This window comes from Mesitornis unicolor, unplaced genomic scaffold, assembly GCF_000695765.1.
Source record: "Mesitornis unicolor isolate BGI_N332 unplaced genomic scaffold, ASM69576v1 scaffold6309, whole genome shotgun sequence".
Lineage (NCBI taxonomy): Eukaryota > Metazoa > Chordata > Aves > Mesitornithiformes > Mesitornithidae > Mesitornis > Mesitornis unicolor.
The window spans coordinates 352-26,490 of NW_010206440.1; the positions used below are offsets into that span (position 1 = coordinate 352).

The 26,139-nt window shown below is 48.8% G+C and overlaps 1 protein-coding gene across 1 annotated transcript; it reads right to left on the reverse strand.

The window, feature by feature from the left end:
* Positions 1–4,213: 4,213 nt before the first annotated feature.
* On the reverse strand, positions 4,214–25,883 carry PTBP1 (polypyrimidine tract binding protein 1). The gene is made up of 14 exons (XM_010191745.1): positions 25,855–25,883; positions 15,679–15,754; positions 14,641–14,813; positions 13,466–13,612; positions 12,115–12,285; positions 11,254–11,364; positions 10,790–10,964; positions 10,297–10,374; positions 8,874–9,022; positions 6,306–6,339; positions 5,706–5,798; positions 5,146–5,362; positions 4,820–4,897; positions 4,214–4,454 (listed from the first exon to the last, which is right to left on the reverse strand). Exons 2-14 carry the CDS (start codon positions 15,701–15,703, stop codon positions 4,322–4,324), a joined length of 1,584 nt encoding a protein of 527 aa, XP_010190047.1. The 5' UTR covers positions 15,704–15,754; positions 25,855–25,883; the 3' UTR covers positions 4,214–4,321.
* Between the last annotated feature and the right edge of the window lie 256 nt (positions 25,884–26,139).

Here is a 26,139-nt window from a genome sequence, read left to right on the forward strand (position 1 = left end):
GCTCTCTCCATGGCAGGACGAGGTGACCGGGACTCATGTGGGCAGGAGCTGGCTCTGTGGCACGCACACCGTCAGCACTGGTGTTTTCCCTCCAGCACCTGGACACTGGCTCCGTCCCATCCCTGCATCCACGGCAGCTCTGGGAGGATGCGGGCGGTGGAAGAACACCCCCATCCCCGGGTCAGGCACAACGGGAGCTGGGGCAACGCTGGGCCCAGCTGGGGTTCCCATCATGGAAGGGATGGGATGGGGAAGGGGCTGTGGTCAGAATCCATTCCCCACCAGCAGCTGCCACCGTTTCCATGGCGACCCAGCCCATCACGTGCGCCCATCCCACGATCGATATTTGCTTTGCCTGCAGTGAAAGCGGCCATAATTACTGCGCCAGGCAGCTAATTAGCAATTCATTACTTGTCCGAGAGGGCCCGGCGACGGTGTATGTGTCTCTCCGTGCCTTTTACAGGCACCGTTGCCCGGTTTTCCTGCCCCTGTGTTTGGTTTCCACGGGAAGGAGAAGAGCGCAGCAGTGGCCGCCCACAGCATCACCGTGTTCCCACGAAGCTCCCGTCGGTGCACCGAGGGGGCCCGGCCCCGGGAGCTGCCACGGCTACGGAGATTGGGCTCCAGCCACCACCACCCTCATCCAGAAACTCAACAAGAACAGCAGACGTGGTTGGAAGATATTCGGGAACAGGAGAGACCCAGGGAATGCCCTGAACCGCACCAGGAACAATTAACACGCTCGTTAACACGCAGCTCCATGCACGCAGCTCATCGTTGCCATCACTTCCACACCAGGGGAGCAGCAGCCATCACAAATCCCATTACACTTTCAAGGAACCGCAATCCCTTTCAGCTGCCCTGGGCCCACAGGACCCCGTGCTGTGACCGCGGCAGCTGGTTTGTACCCAGGGCCTGTGGCCCTGCTGGTCACGCTCAGCACAGAGGGACCAGCAACGAGCAGAACCCCAGCAGCGGCAGCTCAGGACATCGACCCTGCCCGTCCCTGCACACATGGGGTGCCCACACCTGTGCTTCCAGCACAGCCCTCCTGGTGCAGCACCACGGTGTGTGCCCAGGGCACTGGGGGAGCACACCCCATCCTGCCCTGCCCAGGGCCTGCCCTGCTCCTCTCCCTATCCCCAGGAGGCTCCCACTGCTGCCCCAGGGAATGACCTGGCTGCCCTGGGGTGCCCAGGCCCCAAGCAGGGAACACTCACTTTTGGAAAGGAGTCTAAACCAAGAGTGGAAACCAAACCTCAGACACAAAGCCCTGCTCCTGGGGAGCCCAGCAGCACCCACCAGAGCAGGGTCCTGCACCAGGCATCCCAGGAACCCAAACAACCCTGCTCAAACAGGAACCACACTGGGGTAGGAAACTGCATCCAGGCAGAAAGCTTCGACACATCTAAAGCACAACTAGAGAGAGTATTACGTGTTGGACTGAAAGGGGTTATTTCATGGGTATTAGCTAGAATACACGGAAAGTTTAGGAATGTGAAGTAAAAAGGGCTGAGCATGACACAGGCAGAGCATGGGTTAGGCCTTACCCCCCACACCCCCCACCACCAGGGACCATCGCTCTGCAGCCCGGGGGTGTGGAAGAGTCACAGCCACAAATGAGGTGGCTGGGGCCACATCAGGAGGAGGAATCAGAAGCAAAACAGGCACAATAAAGATAGGAAAATCAGAAGCAAAGAATACAGAAGAAATTTATTGAAAGCACAAGTACAGACTGGCCAATAACTGCTTTCTACAATCTGAACAGTAAATAATGGAGCTACAGAAAGGTACAAAGGTTGTTATAAAATAGTTTTAATTTCATTTCTTTTTGCATTACAAACATTCTTTGAAAGAGGCAATGGAATTCGGATGTTGTGTACGCTTACCCTTCCCACCCCACCTTCCACAATACTGAACCTGTAATAGCTGTTATCAAAATATACATCTGTTCACCATTAAAAAACTGGGTTTTGCTGCCCCCTCATGTCTCACAACAGGTATAAAAAAAATCATAAATATGTACACCCTTTTGTTACTCACATTCTTTACATGCAAACACAGGGATCCAAAGGAAAAGCCCACAGCTACCAGGGTCACCTCGACGCGTCTGCTGCCCGCGGTGGCCAAGGGGACGGTCAAGGCCACGGCCACGACTCGAGGTCACCGATTGAAGGTTAAAGCGGAGCCGCTCCGGGGGCTTGGGGAGCAGAGCTGCCCCTTGCGAGGAAGGCAACGAATTGGCCCCGCAACACCCAAACGCGTCCCTCTGACGGGGAGAGGGTGGCAATGGAGCGTGGAGCAACTCTGATCAACAAGGGGGTACGGGAAGGGGCTCCATGGCCAGGGAGAGACGGCGCTCCCAGCCAAACCTGCTCAGCTCCAGGGGGCAGTGCTCTCCCCGAGGTGGTACAGCCCCAAAAAGCAGCCCAGCCCCTCTCCTAAATTCACACCTGGGTCAGTGGGAGCTACCAAAGTTAAGACTTATCCAGCACTGGGTGCCAGGCAAGTCAAGAGCTCCCACACCACGCAAGGACATCCCAACTTGCAACACTAAGACAATTAAAAAACAAACTTTGGTCCACAATTTGCAGAAAAACCCTGAAAAAAAGTACAAGATTCTGGTTATTTTGCATCCGAACAGGTTGCAGGTTAGAGGGAAATGTAAGGCAACATCGGGTCACACGAAACAGAAGGCAGAATGGCCCAGGAAAGAGTTGTAAGCCAGAAATAAAATAAGATTACACAGTTGGATCATTGGGAAGAAACCGATCTGCTGCGTTCTACTTTAATTAATTCCCTTCCTATAACTTAAAAAGATCTGGGCTTATAGGTTAAAATGGTAAAAACTTCAGCCTGGGTCCTTTTACTTCAATCCACAAGCTGTTTGTGCTCACTATCTCAAAGGCTTTGCTTTAAAAATCAGCTTTGCTTGATGTGTTTTACGGATTCTGTTACATTTCCCACCTCAGTCATGACCTCAGCCTGTAACTAAATTCCTGCCCTACAGTTTAAATTACAAAAAAAAAAAAGAAAGTACAGTATACAAGGGTAATACCACAAAGGAGTAAATTTAGATTACGTTTATACCATCTTATCATTCTATAAAAAGGTACTTAAACTATTTCTTTTGCATATAAAGAGATTAGAATATTTGGTCAACTGGAAATATTGCTAGGCACAGATGACAGCAACGGCATCAGAAAGTATAATACAAGAATTAAAACAAAGCTCAAACGCTGAAGACACGCTATAAGAATGACGGCAGAGCTACATTGGTCTCCTTAAATCTCAGTCAGGGGCACAAAGGTGACCACAAACACCTCGCTAAATGTGGGGTATCCAATAATTCTTCAAATCCTAGCCAAGTATTTAGATATATATACACACACACACACACGATTTGACAAACTCTTGATTGGTCTCCACACGCACCCAGCAGTGGGTAATTTCGGGTCCTGATCAATGCTCTTGAAGGGTCCACGGGCACTGGAATGTGTTTGGTCTGGGGGACACTCCCCACCAACCCCTCTGCTGGGATGGGCTCCCAAACCGCCCCACAGGAGCTCTGCAACAGCCGCAGCACGGGGACACGCAGCGCCGTGCCATTAGGACACGACGGCCCTGAGCGCCGGAGCCCAGCGTCTCCTCCGTCCCCTCTGCCGCTCCACTGGTCCCTCACTGCCACCAGCGGCCCAGGGCTCGTCCTTCCCTCGCCTCTCCCCTCCGCTCCCCCCTGCAGGTGCTCCCCGAGGAGGTCTAAGGCACAGGACAGCAGAGGCACGCTCAGGGTAGGACCGACACCACCGGTTTTGTGCCAGGCGAGCCGGGAGCTCCCGCACACGCGTGCTCTGCAGAACCCTGCCCCAAAGGCGCTCAAGTGAATTCACACAGTGGTTTTAGGTCTTTCAAGGCATGGATGGGTCAAGAAAATCAAAAAGGCATCAATGTGAAACCTGATAAACTTGGTAGGATCTGCTTTTCGGGGGAGAGGGAGCAGGAGAGGTGGGGAGTTTCCCAGAGCAGGTTCCAAAGTGTAAACTTGTGATTTTTATTCAAACAGTCAAGATTGTTACCCATCACCGCAAGGTTAGCAATATGAATTAGATTTAATTTTCTTTTTTTTTTTTTAAAAACCGGTAAACTGATTTCTCTTTAAAAAAATAAAATCTCTGGTCTTTTAAGGTCACTTCAGCTGCGTTTTTAAAGTGGCTTTTTTCTGGAATGATGGAAGTTGAAACCCTAGCGCTCAGCCTTAAGGCCAAGGCCGAACCCCAGAGGTTTTAAGTCAAGTCCATTTTGTCCCACGCCTTCCCAAGCTCTAAATGGTCGACTTGGAGAAGGAGACGCGCAGGTGGTGATTCTCACCCAGGTCGTGATTGTGGAGGTCGATGAGCAACTGAATGGCTTCTTCCACGGAGCCCATCTGGATCAGCGCCATTTTTCGGTCCTTCCTGACAAGACAAATTCAAGACACGTCAGTGTGACCAGAGAGCGTTTCCCCAATTCGATGCAGGTTTTCTGACCCAGCGCTCAAGGCCAGCAGGAAATCAACCACCCAGGTGACAGCAGTGTCTTGGTTTTTGTATGAGAACATATCCACACGTCCACCTTGGCTTTCTTCACCAACTCCCACTTGCCACGCACTCAGCCCAGGGTCACCCCACAACTCTACACTCCAGAGCCCAACACCACATCAGTGATGACTCTGCTCACCCCTCACTCAGCCCAAGCTGGAATACGATCAGAGCCAAGTGCTCATACACTTCTCATACTGAAAAGCCCAGTGCCAGTACAGAATGGAAGAGAAAACACTTACTGGAAGAATTTGAATCCTTTGACCATCCCTCCATTGCTTGAAAACAGCATCTTAAGGTCTTCTTCGGCTACTGAAGGTCTGAAACAAACGAGTGTTTCCAGTCAAATGTACACCGACAGACTAAATTCATCTCCAAAAACCAATTCTCATCAGAGCCTTTTCTAAACTCTCTACCAGTAACTCCTGGAAAGGCCATGGGAAAACAAGAGGGGGATGGACAGGCTTTCCTTCTGCTACCAGCAAAAACCTGACCTGCTGACTCTCACTCTGCTTCCACAAACACGTTTATACTTGGACATTCAGGAACTCCCCATGTGGACACTTACGGAATATTGGACAGATGAAGAGTGGCAGAAGGGGGAAAGATGTTCTGGAAGTTTTTGGAGCCTGGTTTCTTGAAGCGATGTAGAGGAGAATTTCCATAGTCCTTAGTGAGGCCGTGGTCTTCCTGCGCCTCGCGGGGAAGCTGCACAGTGTGGTGCTTGGACAGCGTGATACGGATTGTCTTCCCGTGGAGCTTCTGGCCGTTCAGATGGCTCATGGCTGCAACGGTCAGAGACAGCGCCGATTACAGCGACACCGCACTGCTTCCTTCAGACATTGCAACCCACGCTGGGATTTCATGCTGGTTCCTCCCCGTGAGACACCGCATCCTCCAGGACCCGCCTGGCAGGCAACAGTGCTCTGGTTTTCCATTTTCCCTCTACATTATCTCACCCAAACACGCTGCACCTTCTCCAGAGCTGCCCCAAATCCATGCTCCATACGCAGGCAAGCGGTTAAGTGCACGGAGACGTGCAGGTTTGGGTCATTTCCAGAGGAGAGAGGACAGCTCTTAAAGCTCTAATAACCCATTAGATCTCATAATGCTAGCAGTCAAGCTTACCAAGCTGGGCCTGGTTTCCATCAGTCATCTGAACCAGGGCATTCTCTTTCTTTTTAAATAAAATCTTCACCCTCTGCACATCACCATAGACTCCTTCAAAAAGTGAGGAAACAAGAACAGCATTAGGGAAGGGAAAAGACGAAGTCTCATTCAACTTAGCACTTCTTAGCTAATCAACCCAAGAGCAAAACCGTCCATTCACAACCAGAACTGATCTCATTCCAACCACCGTTACTTATTCTGCTCTAATTAGGGAACAATTCTTACGTAGCAGAATAACAATGGAACAATACATTAAAGAAAAGATACTGGGTTTCAGCAAAAAGCAAAAATCTTACTGCCAGAAGACTGGACAATTTAGCATGCTATCACAATTTAAAACTCTTCTAAAGACATGCAAAGCAATAAACCATGCATAACCAAACATAAAAAAATAAAGGCAAACTAAATTAAATAGCAAACTAAGTAAACAATGTAAAAATGAAACTACGCATTCAAAAAAAAAATGGCAAACTGCAAACTGTACATTTTTGAAGTATCCAAAAAGTAATCTCAAATAAATGAAAAACAAGGTAATAAAAAGTGTGAATAATAACATACCGAAAAGAATAAAGAGGCATTGGGGTGTAGCTCTCTTTAGAGAACAGCAGAGCAAGGCAGCGGAGGGACAGGGAAGAGGTAAGGAATCGAAGGGGAGAGCGAGGTTGCACAAATCGTCCACAACGAGGAAGGGCAGAGTCCCCGCAGGAAATGGCGAAATTGGTTGATGGATGATGAAGTTTTCAAGATGGTTAATATTGAAGGGCAGGTTGGTTTCCGAAGAGCAGGGGTTTGGTTTGGTTTGTTTTGGAAGGGGAATGTTTTTATTTTTTTTTTTTTTGTTTCAAGCAACAACAGGAAGCAGAAGTACCGTGCAGTCAGTTGGCAAAGAAATTCCGGATCAGGGGAAGAAAAAAAATTCAGGGATGGGGAGAAAAGAAAAAAGTAGCAAAAAACACAGGTCAGTAAATACATAAGGAAATATGTAGTGTTCCATCAGTCAGACTTCTAGAACTCTATACACAATAACTCGTTTACAGAAACAGTTAATAGGTTTTACCTAGTGGAACACAACGATAAAGAAAAAGCATTTTTACTTCAGATATACAAAGAAGTAAGAGACAGCACCACAACAGAGTGACTGCTACAGGCTTTAACGTTGAATTCAGCTGCCGTAGTATTCCCTCAAATTTGGCCAGAAACTTTTTCTCTGATTACGAGCATTTCTTAGAAAAGTGACTCAGGAGTCAGTCGAAAGCACAGCTCTATTTGCTGCTTTAGGCCCAGTGACTACTGAAGCAATCCACAGTACGTGCTTAGCTGTATCAAAACAAGAAAAGCCCAATTTGGAACCGATCGCTGCCTTCAGAGCAGCAGATTTTCTGGATGCGCAGCTGCAGCGCTTCCTCCTGCGCAGGAGCCTGGTCCCTTGTGTGCAGCAGCAGCCCAGGGCTCGACCTCACCACACGGAGCCCCTGAAATTGCTGTCCCTCAGCACGGCCTCGCTGCCTGAGGACAGCCCTGACCACACGCAGGTGTGTGTTTCTTCCTCTCACCATGGAAAGGAAGCATGGGGCCATTTGCATTTCCACAATTCCCATTCAGAAAAAAGCCTCTTGTCACTGCAGAGCAGTCACTCCAGAGCGATGCTGTCTCTTGACTCACTGGCTGTGGCCCAGGTAAGTTTCTACAACACTGATTACACAGGCAATGGAAAAAGTTTCAGGTCTGTTAGTTCACAGCTTCAGTACAAGTGTCAGAGTCTCTCTAGCCCAAAGATCAGCTGGATGGATAGTGAAGAGCTCCTCAACACACAGGGCATGAAATAACTGCTTGCTCCTGCTCGAACAAGAGCTGAGCGCAGCGTTCAGACACCGCTCAGTGCTGTGCAGACCTGAGTTACAGAGGCACAGCACCGTCCTGGCACTGCCATCCAGGCAACGCGGCACCTCCCCAAAAACACACGCTCGACAGCGTTACGCTGCTCCGGAGCATCGACGGCAGCTCCCAGCAACTAGAACTTGTGTGTGAACAGCAAGTGGCTGGGCCTGAGCCAGAATAAGGGGTCCTGGACAGCAGAAAGAGCAACTGGTCCAAACCACAGCCCCTGCTGTTATTTCATGCCCTGCAGAAAACAGCAATGATAGATCAAAAGAGCAGTCTGAAATACTGATTCAACTGGTTCATCTCATCCAGAGTTCAGTGTTTTGACCATTCATCACATCCAGGCTTCCCCTTTGATGCAAAAGAGGTTTTGGGGTTACTCTGACATGGCTGGTAAGGTTTAGAGCTTTGCACAGGAGTATTAAGGTGTGTGCAGTCCCACCAGTTACAGTGCTTTTCAGCAGATACTCCTCACTGCTGCACACCACAAGATTGTACACTGCCAATCCAGACTAGAGAAAAATCCAAGATACCGTATCAAATTTTCTTATGATACTGTCTTTCATTAAAGACGACTTTTGGTCAAATATTTCTTGCTTTATTTTTAAAGAAACCCAAACATTTCAACTCACTAAGTTAAGTGGAACTGAAAACGTAACCAGTGAGCCGTTAAAGGGTTTAGCTAAGGAGAAACCTCCAGGAATCTTGGAAAGGGAAGATGTGCACGCACATGGCAGAGGAAACGCTGCACAGGGACGAGGTGAAGCTGGCAGGGCTCCAGACACTGCACAGAAAGAGCAGAGGCCAGGACAAGCTCTCTGCGGTTCTGAATTAATGTATGAAAAACCAGAACATGCTTGGGGAAGGAAGAAATGGACGTGACTGCTCTGTGGCCCAACGACGCCATCCCATGGGAATGGTAGGGAGACTCCAAATGAAAGACGGAGCAGGGGACAGGCATTGTAGTCTTTATGGGACATGAGCAGGCAGGCAGCATCCTTGGCTTTGAACCAAAGAAGAGCAAGATTTTAATTTGAGGTGGACTTTCGTTTCCCTTCAGCAACTAGAGTACTGATCTGCTTTCAGCTTTAGGGCTGGCAGAGCTCACCAGCTGTTTTTCTAGCTTTGCCGCTCCCTTCAGGGTACAGTAGGATTTCACTTTCAATGAGTTTGAGCACAATCGTGTTCAGAAAGTGAAGGAGAGGTAACAGGAAGGAGAAACAAGTAAACGAGGACTGCACTAACCTCCGGGTTCAGATTGCTAACCAGCAGAACAGAGTTCCCTGCCCCAGCCAGGCCGGGGATGGCAATCCGTCCTGCGGCAGCCGCAGCAGCCGCTGCTGCTGGAATGGCCAAGGGAGCAAGAGCTCCAGGGACATTTGGAACTGTCAGGCCTGGAAATTAAAGAATATTAACCAGTGAAGACGTTCACAGCACGTACTCTAGTGTATTGGCTGCACCAGAAGGGAGAACAGCGCACCTCCTCTAACATGCAATAACCATTCAAAGACAGCGACTGCATATTCCAAGAGCAACAGGAGCCTCCAGTTCTGGTGCTGCAGGAAATGTTGGAATTTCCAATCGCATTTGCCCTTGCAGTGCCTGGTGCTTAAGGGGTGCCTCAGCACTATCCTGGTGACTACAGCACTGTGCACGTTTCACAAGAAGCGCAGTCAGCACAAAGCCTCGGCTCTGGTGGTGCAGGAAAGGTTTCAGACAGGGCATTCGTCAGGGTCTTTCCAACCGGTGCATGCCAAAAACCGCGCTGTTCTTTAACCATGCACACGAGAACCAGGTACCACAGTGTGCTACCGTCAGCCAGCTCGACTGCTGTGTTCATCGGCATTTTAGGCTGCTCACAATAACAGCTGGCACTTTGCTATCAGCCCTCCAAAGGGAGGAGCCTTAGGGTTCAAGAAATAATTGCTAGTAATCAATTACATGAAATTACTGCTCCAAGTGGCATTGCCCGCTTCACTGCGGAACAGGGTATTAAAAAAACATCAATGGCTGACCAGTTCGAGCTGTGTGTGTTTGTCAGAAGCAAGGAAATTCCATCAAGTTACAGGAAAGTCAACACAGCTTGGTATGCTATGAAAAACACAGCAAAATTGTCTGGTCTAGCACTGCAGTGAGCGTACGCAGTGCCTAAACCCCAAGTTTTAACCTCAGACACTTGGCTACGAGTAGCAAAACATCTGTTACCTGCAATGACAACTGTAACAGTGTCTGTCATTAGGTTCATGTTTAAATAGCAGCTGTATTCAAAGTATTTCAGAAAAAATGGACAAAGACTCCTTGCTTTTGACCACATTTACAGCTGTCAAAGTGAGTTCCCAACCTCTGCAATCGCATGAGGAAATCCAAAATATTAAAAATTTTCTTTCCTCCCCCAATTACTTTAAATAACTGCCTTAACTGTCTCTCCCATGCTGCTACTCCTGTTTTCCTCCTGTCACTGGGCTACTGCCGAGCCAGAGGTGCTGCAGCTGCACAACCCCTGTCCTAGGTGGGATTATGGACTGAAACACCACTCCCTTCTGTCCCTAAATGCCAGCATTAGGAATTTACGAGACTAACCCCAACAAAAATATGGCTACTTAGCTTTCAAACATCAAGATGCTTCAGCAACAGAAAGCCTATGAAAAAAACTTACGAAATGCAGTACCTGCAGCCTGCGGAATTGCAAAGGCAGGAGGAAAGCCAGCTCCCGCATATGGAGAAGCAGGGATGATTCCTGGGGCACCTGGAAAGGACAAACACAGTTGAGAGACACTCAGTGGCAAGACAATGTGAGTCATCATGAGGAAGAGGAAGAGCTGCAGTGTCCTGATCTGCCTTTCCACAGCAGGTTTTGAGATGTTTCTGAGGAGCAGGCTCAGACCCCAGGTCACCACGGGCAGAACAGCAGATGGCACCAGCAGCACAGCAGCTGCAGAGCCCACACAGCCCTCGCCCACATGAGGAGCTCTCACCACAGCAGCACTCCCACACTCTGTAGGTTCCTATGGAGTTCGCACTGGTCTGATTCAGCAGCTCCAAACCTTTCCTCAGTCACACCCTATTACACGATGTACGACCAAACACACCAGGATTGCGTCCCCTCCCCAGCCAACACACTGTGGTGACGTAGGTCCTGCTCCCACTTCAAAAGCGCTCACCAAAAGCAGCTGCCATGGTCTGGTCGAGGGAGGGCTGGTTATCCCCAGAAGGGAGGTCTGGCCGGGTGTAGTCTCTGCTCTTGTCGTTGTTGTACTTCACGTTGAGACTGGTGAGCTTTGAGAAGTCTATGCGCAGCGTGCAGCAGGCATTGTAGATGTTCTGTCCATCCAAAGACTGCAAGGAAACAGACTATTCTTCACCCAAGATCCATTTATACCAAGATGAATAAAGACGTATACATCACCCAGGTGTCTGCTTTATGCAGAGAAAGCACTGCTCCCTTTACCCCTTCGGTGCTCACCCGGGTTGAGCAGCACTGCTCTGCTAGGGACAATCCCTCCCTCTCCACGCATGATCCGCCAAGGGCAGCACTCACTAAACTGTATCTGACCACCAGACACCCCAAAACGCTAACTTCTAACATTGATCCTAGATTAATAAAAGCAAGGTGAAAACTACTCACCAGTTTGGCATGCTGAGCACTCATGGGGTCAGCATACTGCAACAGGGCCTGAAATAGGTTGTTCTTCGTGAATGTAATTATTTTCAGGACTGTACCAAATTTGGAAAATATCTGCAAGATAATATTTGCATACCTTGTTATCTCATTTCCAGTAAGTTCATTTCACGCTGATCTCCATTATTAGAAGCAGAAACAAGAAGAGTCATCCTTTCACCTTGTTAGCTTTCCAATTTAAAAATGTAAGGGTTTAAAACTACACCACGGGCATAGTTTAACTTGCATCACGGCATCGGATTAGAAAATACATCAGAGTGACTGACCTGCCCCTTAATCAAGTTTTTGTTACCAGTTCTCACACAGGAAGATTCACACCTTTCCGATAATTCCAGGGATTCTTAAATGCAGTCACTCTTGCACTTCAGCGTGCAGATTAACTTCAGCAAGTGCAGCAGATGCAGGAACATCCCAAACAGGACATGGCCTGAACGCCCCCTGGACACTGCATTTGCCCCTACCTCACACAAGGAGGCGGACAGCAGCTTCTGCTGAAGCCTGAACACAGCTTGAGAGGTCTCAGAAACATCAGTATTTGTCCCTTGCACAGAACCAGGCTGTAACCCAATTAAAATGGACCAGCAGTCGAATGTCTGGAAATTAAAGTGTGGCCAGATTGGGACCAGAAACAGAAGAACCTCGTGTGGGTGTCAGGGTTTCCAGAAAGCAGAAATCTGACAGCTCTGTTCAGAACTGGAGTTCTGCAGCTAAAACCCACACGCAACTGTTACAACACAGACGCTGCAAATACACCACTGCTGTCGTGCCCTCCTTCCAGAGGATCAAGCAGCCGCGTTGATGCTTTACCTGGTGCAGAACATCGAGCGTGACGGGGTAGAAGAGGTTTTCCACGATGATCCTGAGGACAGGGCTCTGGCCGGCCATCGCCATCCCTGTGTCCACGGCCGCAGCAGGGGCTGGCAGCGCTAGGTTTCCCAACTGCACAGAATTTACAGCTTGCAGAGCTGCCTGGGCGCGCTGCGGAACCAAACACCCATTAGACCCACGCTCCTGCACCCAACACACACCTATGGCTTTCCTTGGGCTTCCCATCTGCAAACTGCTATAAACTTAACAAGTACTGACCAACACACAACAGTTTAACTGTTCCTGCGGCTGGGGATGCAATGACTTCAGCACATTTTAAACACAAGACCACCTCAATTAGTAAGAGGAATGCAAATATACAAGCTAAATAAAATATGAAGTAATTATGCTACTGCTAGAGCCTTGCTCAGCACCTATTGATGCAGCAAGATTAGTGTTTGGAAAAAAAAGGGGAAAACTGGGCTCTCCTGGGGTGAAACATCATCCCCAGGACACTGCAGAAGCTGGCAAGATGAAAGATGAATGCACATTGGCTACAGGGATCCTGAGGAGAAACTGACTCTGAGGTTTCCTTTTAGGGTCCTCCTCATGCATACAACTTTATTTTGGGCTCACTGTTGTGCATCCGATTCTGGCTTCATTTGATGCACCGAACAGCAGTGTTTCATCAGCACTGCATTAGATGCTCTGATCCTGATGGAAGTCAGCCTGAAAAGTGAGAGGCACTGGATGGCCTGGGCAGCCCGCCCTGGTACAGAGGCATGAGGAACTTGAACTTCTCTCCAGTGCTCCTGTCCTGAAAGATTGCCAAGAGCAGCTCAGCCAAAAAAGGGCACTTCTTACTCTGTGTGGAGTGCATCTCACACAGGATCTCTGGAGAGCCCAGAGCCTTACGGGTGGCTGCGTTCAGGTGCTGCCTGCTCACAGCAGCACTCACCAGCAGCACTGGGCTCTGCTGCAGACAGGTCTGCCCTGTCACAGCTTCAGATTTGAGAAGCTGAACATCTCAAAACACTAAAACTTAACTGCTTTTAGACAGGTCTTCAGTTACTGTTTCTAACTAAAGAATGCTAAAGCACCACTTTTCTCCTGAATTCACCATGCAATTCCTTCCCGACACTCAGGAGTTACAGTAGCTCATCAGGAGTCTGTGAGACTCTGAATAAAGCCGTTACAGGAGACCTCACTCCAAAAGCGAGGATGCTCTGCTTGGCACTCTGATGGTCAAACCAAATCTCCAAACCCTCCCAGGCCTGGCCCAGCAGCACAAACCCACACAGAACCACCTGTCCCGCCCAGCAGCACAGCCACATGAAGAACCAACACTAACTGCTTGGTTTGGAGTGTTGTCTGTCTTCAGCTCCTTGTGGTTGGAGAACTGGATGTAAATGGGCTGGCTCCGCAGGACTGGAGTGACAGTGGTGTAGTAGTTCACCATGGTGTTGGCCGCCTCCTCTGTGTTCATTTCTATGAAAGCCTGCACAGAAGACAAATCCAACACCGAGACATTACCAAAGCACTCACAGCAGGAGACAGCACTCATACTCGACAACAGCAACCGATCATTTCAGGAGGAACTCAGCTGAATTTACCTGCTGGATCTCCACAGCCGCATTTACATGCTAATTCTGTACACACAACTGTTTAAGAACCAACCTTTTGCAGAACAAATCAGGATCTTTACTGTCCAGACTAGTTTAATGCAATGTCTCAGTCTCATCACGAGATCCCCATGCTACGTACATTTACGAAACCAGCAATGACAGAAGTGTGTGCACAGCCACAAAGCACAGCAGCAATCCAGACTCTTCACACTTATCGTATTAAGCAGCTTTCCATACTTCTCTACCAGGCAGTAACCCCACTTGCTGCTCCATACTTTTATGGGGTCCCCTACTTCAAAACAGGAGCGCGAGGGATTGCAGCAAGTCATTAAGTACTTACGTATAATTACACCATGCAATATATCAGAGGCACATTTTAATAATTAAGATTAAAGATATAGTATTTTAAGCGATGATTAAAGTTGGCTTGCTTTTTTACTCCTTAATTCGCAAGACAATTTAGTCACCAAATTAACACACACCTTCTGCATTACCCAAGAGCATTTTTAGCTTCACCCAGCTAATTCACTGTATCTGCAAGGTGTCCTGAATACGCAAAGTTACGCTGGTGGTTATTACTCAACTGTCAAGCCAGTCCGAGTGAAAAAGGCCAACTCATGCCGCTGTGTCCAAATCATTTACCTGGTCTGTAATTTAAAAATCAAGCATAATGTTGATTATAAGTGACAACCTGTAATTACAGACTTAACTCCTTGTACAGCCTGAAAATAGTATTTTTTTTCCAACAGCTCATGGGATAATCACGGGAAAGTAACATAATAGTACGCAGGAGTTATTGACTCCTAATCCTGACAGTTGATCAAACAGCTCGGATCTGGTTCCTGATGACAAACTCATCAAGCCTTTGCTGAATGCCTGCTTTCAATGATGGAGACAGTACCTGGTTTTTGCCTTTCAGCATGAGCAGGTTGGTGACCTTGCCGAAAGGCAGGCCCAAGGAAATGACCTCTGCCTCCGTGACGTCACTGGGGAGCTTGCGGACATGGATCACTCGGGATGGGACCCCAGCAGTTCTGCTATCGCCTTTGAATTTCTTGCTGTCATTTCCATTAGCTGCAAAAATCAAGAGTGACCGCATTGGAGTGGGTCTGAGAGAACACGCGCACACAGCTTCTGACACAGTCTGTGCTCCCCATCAAAGACACTGCCCTTGATTACAGAGAAATCCCGAGGTCTGATTTAACCAGAGTCTGCAGACACAGGGGTTTACTCCTTTTTCCAAATTACACGCTGCAAGTGACGTGGCTGAATGCCGCTGCAATGGAATCAGCTCTCCAGGGGCCGCTTTACAGCTTGGTTACAGCGCACACCCACCCCATTTCTACTCGGTGTGGGTTTGAGCCACTAATTCCAGATCGCTACTTCAGTCCTTTTTACTCTGGTATTCTTGGCAGTGAAACAGTTTGAAGGGGACATCTTAAAGCAAGCGCCACTGAACCAAGCATAAACCAGACTGTAATTTGTAATTCAGACCAGCTGCACTGCGCGTGTGGCAAGGGGCTGCCACGGGCAGAGCACGAAGGGACGCAGGGGACAACTCAAGGCACTGACAAGCACAGGGGACACCCACGGAAGATGTCCTGGGTGGGAGATTACCCCTGTATGGCACCCAAACAGCACCACGCTCCTACACAGCCAGAACAACCCCATGTGAAATCCCACTGTGCTTTAACAGTTTACAGCAAACCCTGCATTTTCTAGTTCTGTAAAATCACTTCAGCAACTGTCCCATTCAGTCCACCAGCCTCTGAAGGGTATAGGGTGGAAGTTTATTATTCTTCAGCACTGTCCTACAAAAGGCCTAATAAGTTCTAAAAATGAAGAGATCTTAAAATTAAAACTAAGTGGGGAAAAACCAGACCTCCTCGTAGTATTTGCAATACTTACAAACTGCTATTCTTTGTATAGGCAATATTACCTGCAGAAGAGGAGTTGCTGTTCATGATAAAGGGTCCGTTAGTAACACAAGTGGAGAAAAGCTCGTCAGTTCCCCGCTGGAAGAGAAAAGAGGAAAGGTGAACTGAGAGCATTTCACTGAGCTCTATTCAGGTCCTCCCAGAGCAAACAATAGACTAAAGTTGCAGAAGCTGAACACAAGTGTAAGGGAAAACACAGTGACAGTGGGCAGCAAACCTCACCTCCATCCATTAAACATGAGTGAGATCCAGTCTGGTAACCTAGAAGCACTATCCAGTATCTCTTTTCAGCAAGGCATTGGGAATCTTAGGAGCTGAAGCATTGCCAAATTGGCTGAAAACACGAAAGGCAGTGCTGTGCATCAATAGCCACATTCCCCTGCTGCAGCTAACAAAACTGACTACTCGTACCAGACAGCATTTCACTATTGAGGTTAAGCTGGAGCAATACTGTAGTGATCAAAGCAGCAGAACAGCCCTGCTGGCATTCGGCAAGACAACATTAGTGTACGGTGGGTTACCAGCACTAAGGAAGCAATCAGAAGCTGCCCAAACCCGTTAGCAAATGACCTGGCAGTTATCAACCAAAAATGTGCATTTTCCAGTCACAGGCAGAAGATGCAACTTTGAGAAACTGGGACCTGAAGGAAACGGATCCTTCCCCTCCCTGGCCCAAAACAGGGACGGTGAAGCAAGTCCAGCACCAGCAAAAAACGACTTTCCTCATTTTACAGCAGAAAAAGGTCCACATAGAGCATCCCATCCTGCATCACCTCTCACAGGTACAGAGCTGTGCAATCCCATCCTCCATCAACTCTCACCACGAGTTGTTCTGCATTTAACTCGGCATGGCTGCATGCAAACCAAAGAGCAAGGAGCTGCACAGCGTCCCCCAACACCTCCACCTTGATTTCTCTTACTGCAGCAACTGCACATTTCACTCTATGGAGGAAGAAAACATCTGGCGAGCAATTCTAAACCAAACAGAATTAGACTGCCTAACCATAACCAGGCTGGTACTGCAGGGACAGAGAAATGCATTTATCCTAGGCTTTTCAGTAGCTACAGGTGTAACTCCATCTACACACACAGTTCCTGGACTGCAGGAGCCTGCCACTTCCCTGCAAATAAGGCTGAAGAGACGGATGGACAGATGACTGCACACAGTGCTGTGTCAATCCACTGCAGCACTCCCTGTAAGTCACCCACACCACCTCAGCAGACCAGGGGCAGGAGGTAGGTGTGAAAACACTACCCAGACAAAAAGCAAACAAGACTACACAATACATCTTAGCACGATCTATACCTGTATCCATAATACAGCTTCAAATCACTATGGCTCGATTTCAAATAATGAACATAGAAGACATCAGATCACACTGTAAGCTGTGACCAAACACAGTAACATAAATCTAACATACAAAAGCACTCTCTCAATTTTCTGCATGGCTCTCACACCCCATGAAAAGGCTCTCATCAACAGAAAAGCAACAAGCGCATCTCTGCCGCAGCCGACTCCCCTCTGGATGGAAACGCTCCCTGCACCCATCACAGCCAGAAACCCTACCCCGCGCCATGCCCCAGATCTGGTGGCACCTGCAGAAACCGCATCTGTGCGACAACAGGAGCTGTGCTGCGTCCCCAGCAAACAGCTTGGGAAAGTAGGTCACAGCCCCACAGCACCAGACACAGCTCTGCCCTCCTCCTTCCCCCCAGATCTCGAATTTCTTGTCTGACCACTCACTGCTGGCTCTTCAAAGGCAGCTCCAAGACTTTGATGTCCCAATGGCAAAGCTCAGGCCAGGTTCATGTCCCGCTGCTGGCACCTGCAAGCACTGACCTGGGCCCACAGAGGCTGCAGCACCCAGCGAGGTCTCCTCCTGACAGGGTGCAGTCACTAGGAAGAGGCCTTTTAACAGCTGTTCTAATTAGCACTCGTGTGCCCAGTACAGCAAGAGGCAGGCTGCTCTAGGAGGTTATTACTGTGATCCAGCCTTGCTGACTCAAATTAATGCTCAATTCCAAAGCTACGATAAATCCACCATTTACTGTAAAAACTTACAGCAGCGCAGGACAGGACAGGCAGGGCTTTGCTGGGACACCGCAGCCCTGCCAACACGGACGAGGGTCTGCTGGCCTCACCAACCAGTGCACCAGGCCCTAAGGGGCCTCCTCCAACTCTTAAACGTGTTTTAACCACCAATGTGTTCATTTCTGAACACAACTCCAGTGCTCCCAGTACAAACCGATGCCTCTGTGCCAGCGCACTGGGGCAGCCTTTGCAATCTCTCGTGGAAACGCCAGCACAAGCCACAGATTTGGCTCTCGTGGAGGCAACACTAGGAAACTATAAACTGGAAAAGCATACATTTATACTACCACGGAAAGAATTTAAATTTCCTAAATTTAACTTTCCTGATGGCTTGTTTAAAATAAACATTTTCTTGCATATTTGAGAATTTACTTGAGGGCACCCTGACAAGGAATGCTCATCGCTGCTGGTCTCCACATGCCGATGTTTCTTTAATGGAAGCTCCATTTCACATCTAATCCCCTCTTATCTTGAAGGCTTCAGGCTGCAACCAGGGCCAGGAGGTGGCAGAAGTGGACGACTGTCCACAGCAGAAGCAGCAGCAGCAATTTGTACACTTCCCAGCTGGGCGCAAGCACCACCCCAGGGAGGCACAGCCCAGGCACCCAGCGCTGCCTCCTGCACCAGGGCCTGCACCCACACCTGCTCCAGCAGCAGCTGCTCTGCCCTCGGGCCACGCTTGCCCTGCCTCTGCCCCCGGGTGCTAGAGCCGGATCAATGACCACAAGAAATCTCTTACAGCTGCTTTTGGAATGCCCAAATCAGAGGCAAAGGGAACCCAGGCACTCCATTAACCTGCACACAGCACTGGGAACTCCAGCAGGAGCCAATGTCCGTTCTGTCTTTACACTCGCACCGATTGCCATCATCTCTTTCCAGACTCTTAATTTTTCTTTCTGTATGTGTCAGAAGCTGCAAATAAGCTTAAAACCACGTTATAAATTCCAGTGCCCCATATCAAGTATCCTGATTCAGTGGAGCCAGAGGAACCAAAGCCAGCCTGGTTGTTTTAAAAGATTTAGAAGAGTCTCTCACCAACAACGCATCCATTGGGGTATTTTGAATTACACTGGAAAAGCCAGTACAAAAGCTATTGAATCTGAAGTATAACATTGTTTTATTGAAGTCTAGAATTATGCAAAGCCCAGGGCAGGGGACGAGGTGAGCAATCAGCTGTGTGGCTGCTCACCACATGACTTTTCTACCTTTTTTGATTCTCCATCCAGGACAGGAGCTGCACAGTGCAGACACAGCCCTTCAGCCCACATCCCTGCTCACAGGAGCCATTCATTTATGGTGACATTCCAGTTCAGTTCATTCTTTTGCAGATGATAGTTTGATGGCCAGATTAACAGAAGCAACAGTGTGCAACACTGCCCTACCAAAAATTCTCCATTTAAGCCAACAAATATCCTTTTCCTGGTCACAGGAACCAGCACCGCTTCTGAAGTCACACTGCCAGAGCCTACCTGGAGCAGTGCAGGGTGGTTCCTGCCAGCCAGCACACAAGGGAGAATTCCAGTATTCCCTCTTTTTCCAAGTTAACTTTTTGACCACCCTTCAAACTTCTTAAGCCTTTTTTTTTTGCTTTAAAGTTTTACCAAATAAGTTCGAAGAATTTCGAGTTAGCCTAGGCCTTCACAGCTCAAAAAGCCACTGCTAATTCATAGGAAAACTCCAAATTGTCTCACTGCCACTAGGATTTTACCTGACCTTCACCACAGTTTGGGATGAAGCCAGTGGCTCTCTTAGCTCCCACCAGCACAGAAATTCACACAAATACCACAGAAATCCTCAGCTCCCTATTTAATCCTTTATCGACTCAAGATCCAGTCACTTCTTTTAAATGGATTACAGTCAATCAACCGCACTCTGCCTGAGCAAAAGGCTAGAAACAAACTAGATTACCATAAAAACCAGGAATTTTGAGACAAATTGGTGATACAGCGTGGTGATAATCAACACCCAGAGTGCAGCAGTGTCCCAGGCAGAGCAAAACCAGAGCAGTGGCAAGGCTGGGCCGTGGGATGGAGCAGGACATGCCCAGGGTCCTCCCCAGCCCATCCTCTGCCTACGGACACTGCTCCAGCAGCTCCACACAGACGAGGACAGCCCCACACTGCCCCACCCTTCTTGGGAGGGGAAAGAAGGATTTTGGAGGTGCACAGGCCATCGGCCAACACATATACAAAAAGCAAGGCAGGTAACACAGCTGCACCTGGACACCCCCTCTAACAGCAAGCCAAGAAAAAATGTGTGCTGTCAGAGATCCTTGTCTGCTTTTCTTCAGTTCAGAGTAAAATACCTCCCTCAGAAGTGCTGCAACTGCCTGGCCAGAAGATGCGGGGCATCGCACTTCTACTCTTTAAAAAATACTCCGGACGCGGTAAAAGACCACGTAATATTGCACACACAGATCATTGGGCAGCTCACACAAACCCTGTGGTGTGCAGTGTGCTCCAAGGGCTCTGCACAGCCCAGTCGGGAAGGAGGAATGCACTCGATAGGGCAGCTCACAGCTCCAGTGCTCTGCGATGAAACTCAGCAACCCAGCCCGATGGCACCAGCACTCGCACTCCTCACACCCAACATTTCTGAGACTCAGGAGCTGGGATCAAAGCTGTATTCAAACTACAACAAGAGGGATGCCAGCTCTCCGTGTCCCACAGAAGCCCCCTTTCAGCAACGCTCCCCACATCACCCCGTACACCCTCTTCCCCTCCTGCCCCTCACTGACACACAACGCAGCAGTGACGATACAAGTTATGCTCAACACGCAGTAAGTGAGGATCCGCAGCTCCAGGCGGCTGTAAGCACCGTGCGACACATGGATACAGCAGAGCAGTGCTGGGGGCTGCAGCCCATCTGCCTGGCTCAGGACACCCACGTTTCAAACCACGCTCTGCTTGTGGGGTCCAAGAGCTGTCAGCCCCTACGCGAGGCTCCGGAGATGATCACAGCCCAACAGGGTTTAGTCGAGCACCTTCACTAAAGGGCAGCTTACAAAATCTCCCACCAGGACTCACAATGGTGCTGGGCACACACACATTTCCAGCATCACTGAAACAAGGTTACTTGGTCAGAGCATTGCAGAGAATTCAGTGCTTAGGAAAATTATCTTCCTACCATATATACCACTGCAATAGCTGGTACCGTTTCTACAGTACAGAGACAGCTTTTTGAGCTCCTAAAAGACACCAGGAGCTTCAGTACTGCATTAAAGCTATTAAGAGGCGATTCTGCAGTGGGACGCATTTGGAGCACACAGCAACGCCAGATCTGACCCACTCAGCCCAGCCACTCTCAACTTCTCTTGCTCAGCCTCCGCTGCTATGCAGACTCCCTGGGAAACAACCCTGCCCTTTGAGCAAACACGAGGTGTGGTTTGAACAGCCCCGCATTCCAGCGCTCAGCCTGCAGCAATGCAGTCATTCTGGTTTGCAGAGCAGTACACACCCAGGCTTTACATCTGCTGTTTCCAACCCGAAACTCCACCAGCAGCAAACCCTGAGCTTTTAAACCACCAAGGTGCAGCAGACAGGGTAACGCTCAGCACAAACGCGATCAGAAACACTGCTGGTGAGTCACTGTGGGAAAGGGACCCCAGGAAAGGGCATTTTGTGACCCAATTTGTAAAGCACAAACTGAACTCGCAGTCTGAGAACTCCAATCCAACCTCCATGGCTGTGGTGCAGTATCTGGCAACCACCGAGCAGTCGTCACTCCGGGATTACCAACACACGCTTGCTGAACTCAGCAGTGTTCGACAGGTTTTCATATGCAGCCTGAATGACAGCTACACCAGACCCACACAGAAATGGGGATTATATAGTGCTTACTCTGGCTAGGGAGATGGCAACAGACGTGGCACAGCACATCAGCATTTTCTGCTCTGACAATGCAGGGACCCAGACCAGAGCCTGTCCTGCACTTGTGGGATTCAAAAGATAAAGTTGAATAAATTCTTTTGTGTTAAATACTTTGGGATTTTTTTAAAATCATCAGAGGGCAAAGGAGACCCAAGGTTAAAACAGAATATTTTCTACAACTTCTTCATTACCTGATCATTTTTTAGGAAGTCTCAGAAAATTTTATCACAGCTTCTCCTTTCCCAGTGCAGGTAACTGGAGTTACCTTCCACACACAAAATGGCTTAGCTGTGATGGAGAAACCTCTTTAGACACCTCTAATGCTGACAGGCCTGTGGCAGCAATCCTGCCACAGTCCTGTTCAACTCAACTCGGAGCTTAAACAGCTCTCCCAGCCCAACCAGGGAGCAAGGGCGGGTTATCCATGAACTGAACGCAGTGCTTGAAGACTGCAACACCCACACAGCAATACCGACACTGCCATCCACGTACCTGGCTGCCGACACGTGGCTGACACGTGTGATCACGCATGTTGAAGCCACCAGAGCTCGCTGCAGCCAGTGGAGGGGACTGGAATTTCCTGCCCGCATTCCTGGCTGCGGCCCCAGGCCATAATGACTGTTCCCATGGCAAAGCTCCTGGCCTGGTCACAAATCACTGCTGTGGTAAGCCTGCCTCACAACCCAGCAACCCCTGCTTTAAACATTAACTTCTCCAATGCCACAGAACGCACCACTTCTTTTCCTGGAAGCATCGTTTTTCAAAAAGGCTCAACTTAACTAGGAAGCGTCAAGATTACTCAGTAGCTAAACTATTCAGACTTTTTCCACCATTGAAATGCAACTTCCCTGAGAGAATAATGACATACCACAGTTCATACTCTTTCTAGTAAGCCAGTCCTGCTCAGAGACCATTGGAGCCCCCTCAGAAAGTACCATCTAGGCAAATTAAAGAAAGAGAAAGGAGATAGCATGATCTTGATCAAATTACTTAGGAGCAGCAACTGCAGTCCCTCAGAGTTCAAATACAGTGTCTCCAGCTCCAGGCCATGTGTTCTTCCTCTGCAGACAGCACAAAACGATGGGAAGAAATGAGTCTGAGCTCATGCGTTTGATCTGCACGGAGAGCCCCGCACCAGAACTGTAATGAGCTTCCTAAACAAATTCACACACTGCAAACCTAAGAGCCCTGGACCAGCACCACTGTGGAGCCCAGGATGGCTCCTGCATTAGAACTGATTAAAAAGCAGCCCATCAGGCAGCACAGTGCAGTGCTCCACCAGGAACAGAGAGAACACCTGAGGACCTCTACATCTACAGAACCTCAGTGTAACAGAGGCCTCACTGGTTAATGAAGTGGGTGCAGGTATCCTGAATATGGTAATCAAGGATGGGAGAAAACCCTAAGATAACAGCACCAGCACTCTGCCGTTAAAACCAGGAGGCAGAGCTTTCTGACAGCACTTCACAAGTCCTCCAGGTCAGACTGGGCACCCAGCAGCACAGCAGGAGACAACCAGGTGCCGACCAAGTGATCTGGCAACACGCTCCACAGTGCTGACGTTCCAGGCCCCTTTCCTACCTATGTCTGGGAACTCCCCCATTCTGGGACATCTCAGCTCATCTAAAAGCTGCACTGGTGTCTCAGGAACCCTGAGCAGCTTCAAGTATGACAAGAGCTGACGACTTTTGGGGACTGTCATCTCGTAATACCTTTCAGTTGATGGACTACCACTCCTACCTCCTTTGTACATACATGGCAAGAATGAGTAAGCTTACACCTCACATTAAAAACAGTTCTTTAGCTCAAATTTTCTCATCTAATTCCAAAGCTCAGCCAGCAATCTCTCTGGAGCCAAGCTTTCCAAACAGACACTGACAAAGTGGTTTATCTCCACCTGAATCTCATTTCTATGAAAATATTTTGAAGTCAGCAGATCACAAAGCCACAGTTCCCCAGCATTACTTTAGGTTCTCAAGCACTCATCAAGAATATCTGCCTCTGAAGTGGCATAAGTCAATCCTTAGAGGGGTTTCAGTGGTGCCCCAGGGATCACACAACTGCTGATGGATGAGCACAGCTCCACACTGTAGCTATTGCAGTCTGACACACATTGGGATAGCACAGAAACCTCCTGCAGTCCCTTCAACTACGCATGGGAAACCAGAGCGGCATAATGGAAGTGGAAGCAACTCACAAAAGCAACACCAAAAAGTTAGAAGAGCTGCAGCCAGTGAGGGTTTTCCCTTCTAAGTATTTGCAGGAAAGAACTGACACAATTTGGTTACAGAGATCCCGCAGCTCCCCATGCATCAGCCCTGCAGCGAGGGGATCCTGAGCACAGAGGGGATGAGGAAAGCAGGCCCATGGGAGGCCTTTGCGCTGTGCCTGGACTGACTCACCACACAAACTCACGGCAGGTGACATTACACCATAACATTAGGTACCGTACTGCTACTGCATGATCTGCACTGGCACGTTCAGTGCCTTATTTAAACATAAATAGACAACATGGCTGTGTCACAATACTTTTAAAACTTACCTTGATCAAGATGATTCAACTTCCCTTTTTGCTTCTGCCACTCCCTATATTTTGGTTCAATTTTCTCAAAACCTGCTTCACCTGACTTGACGAGAAACCTCATTTCTGATGCACGATTTTGTCCCCACTGGACAACTGGGGAGCCGTGGTTACAGCTTTGTCCTGCACTAAGAGTAACAGCACTTGGGCTTTCTCCGCTCCTCGTCTCAGACACCCAAGTGTGCTGCACCGGGCACTGCAGCAGCCCACAGCCAGGAGCGATGAGCCATGCGACACCACATCCTGAGACTTCTGAGAGCACTGAGCTCTACAGTTACAGCTTCAGTCACTTCCTGGTCAAACTGAATTATGGAAAACCACTTCTTAAAGCTGCAGACAATGACTTAAAACCAACCGGGGGACTTCCCGGGTTTGTTAGAAGATGAATCAAACTGCGGTGCAGCAAAGGGACACCTTAGACTCCTTTTTCCAAGAGCTCTGAAGCATTAACCATCCTCTCTGCCCAGGCTCCAGCCCTTCCTCCTCCTCCCATGGCAAGCTGAGCTCCTTGCAGCAGAGCCAGACACCATCACAGCACTACAATTAATTCACATTTCGGATTCTCGGAGGAGGAAAAGCTAGAGAAACTCTTCCCCTACAGCCATGACATAGAGCACCTTCGCACGTGTAACGCTCTCAGAAACCCTGCAGCACTAAACCATGCTGTGCTCACAGCAGCCACAGTGAGTTCCGTACTCCCAGTAAAGGAGTATTTGCTGTCTGGGAGCACACTAACTCCCCTACTCCACTTGTAGACCTTGCAGAGCTCACACCAAAGCTCAGCTGCACTTTGGATCAGTGCTGTCACACCCCATCACTTGCCAGCCTGTTCACAGACATCTACGTCTTGGTTCACAACAAAGATGCCACACCACACATTCGGGCCATTGAAACTGTCAGATCTCTGCTCCGATGGCCACTCGCACACTGTCTAATTAAAAGACCAATCAGGGCCAAGCTGGCTGTAATCCCCATCGCAGAGCATCAGCTGCAAGGTTGAGGAAGTAAAAGACCAACCCTTGAACAGAGCAGGAGCGCCAGTCTGTGCTGGCACTGCAGTTCAGTTCCTAGGAAGGAGCCTTAGCCCAACAGAACCGTTGCCCTTTCCACGCACGCAGATAAGGAGGCTCCTGGCAGCACTTTGCAGTACGGGGCTAAGTTTGCACTTTCCAAACCTGAGACTGGGAGGGTAAAGGTCCTATTTACTGTATTGCCCAGAGAAAAATCAACAGCTACACACTTTCTGTGGCAGAAGGATCTTTGACATACAACTGAACAGGGATTCATATAAGGAAACAGAGCTCTTAAAAAAGAAAGCAGCAGCTTCTCCATTGAGAACTGCTGTCCAGCACACAAGTAACAAGCATGGCGTGACATTTCAGTAGAGGAAAGGGCTGTGTTAAATGCAATAAAGTTCTTTACTGACAGTTGATAATCAACATCCAAATGCCAAGAGCTAAGCGTGAGCCATAATAAAAGTTTTAAATGGACATGAAACCGAATTAACCTTCTGGTTAAAACCAATCTACATGGTACCAGAAATAACCCTTTAAAGCCAAAGATCTGCATTTGTGAGGCTACAACCAGGTCAGATGCTGAGCAGTGTAAAAAGAGAGAAAAAGTGAGAAGTGCCTACCTTTGTACCAACTGTTTTATCTTGGACAATGCTGTAGAAAAAAGAAAGAAAAGGATTAAAAAGTTAGATAGGTTTGCCACAAATATCCAGCATAGTTTACAGTAGTAAGAAAAAAGCAAGTCAAAGCGCACAGTTTCTTTGCGAGTGAGCCAAGGACAGCTTATACAAAGGGAAATTCTCAGATGGTGGAGACCCAGACCCAGCAGTGCCCGAGAACTGCAGCTCTTCTGCCCCCAGAGGGGAGCCTGCTCTGCTTGCAGGGGAGGTACATACCATGGGGGAACG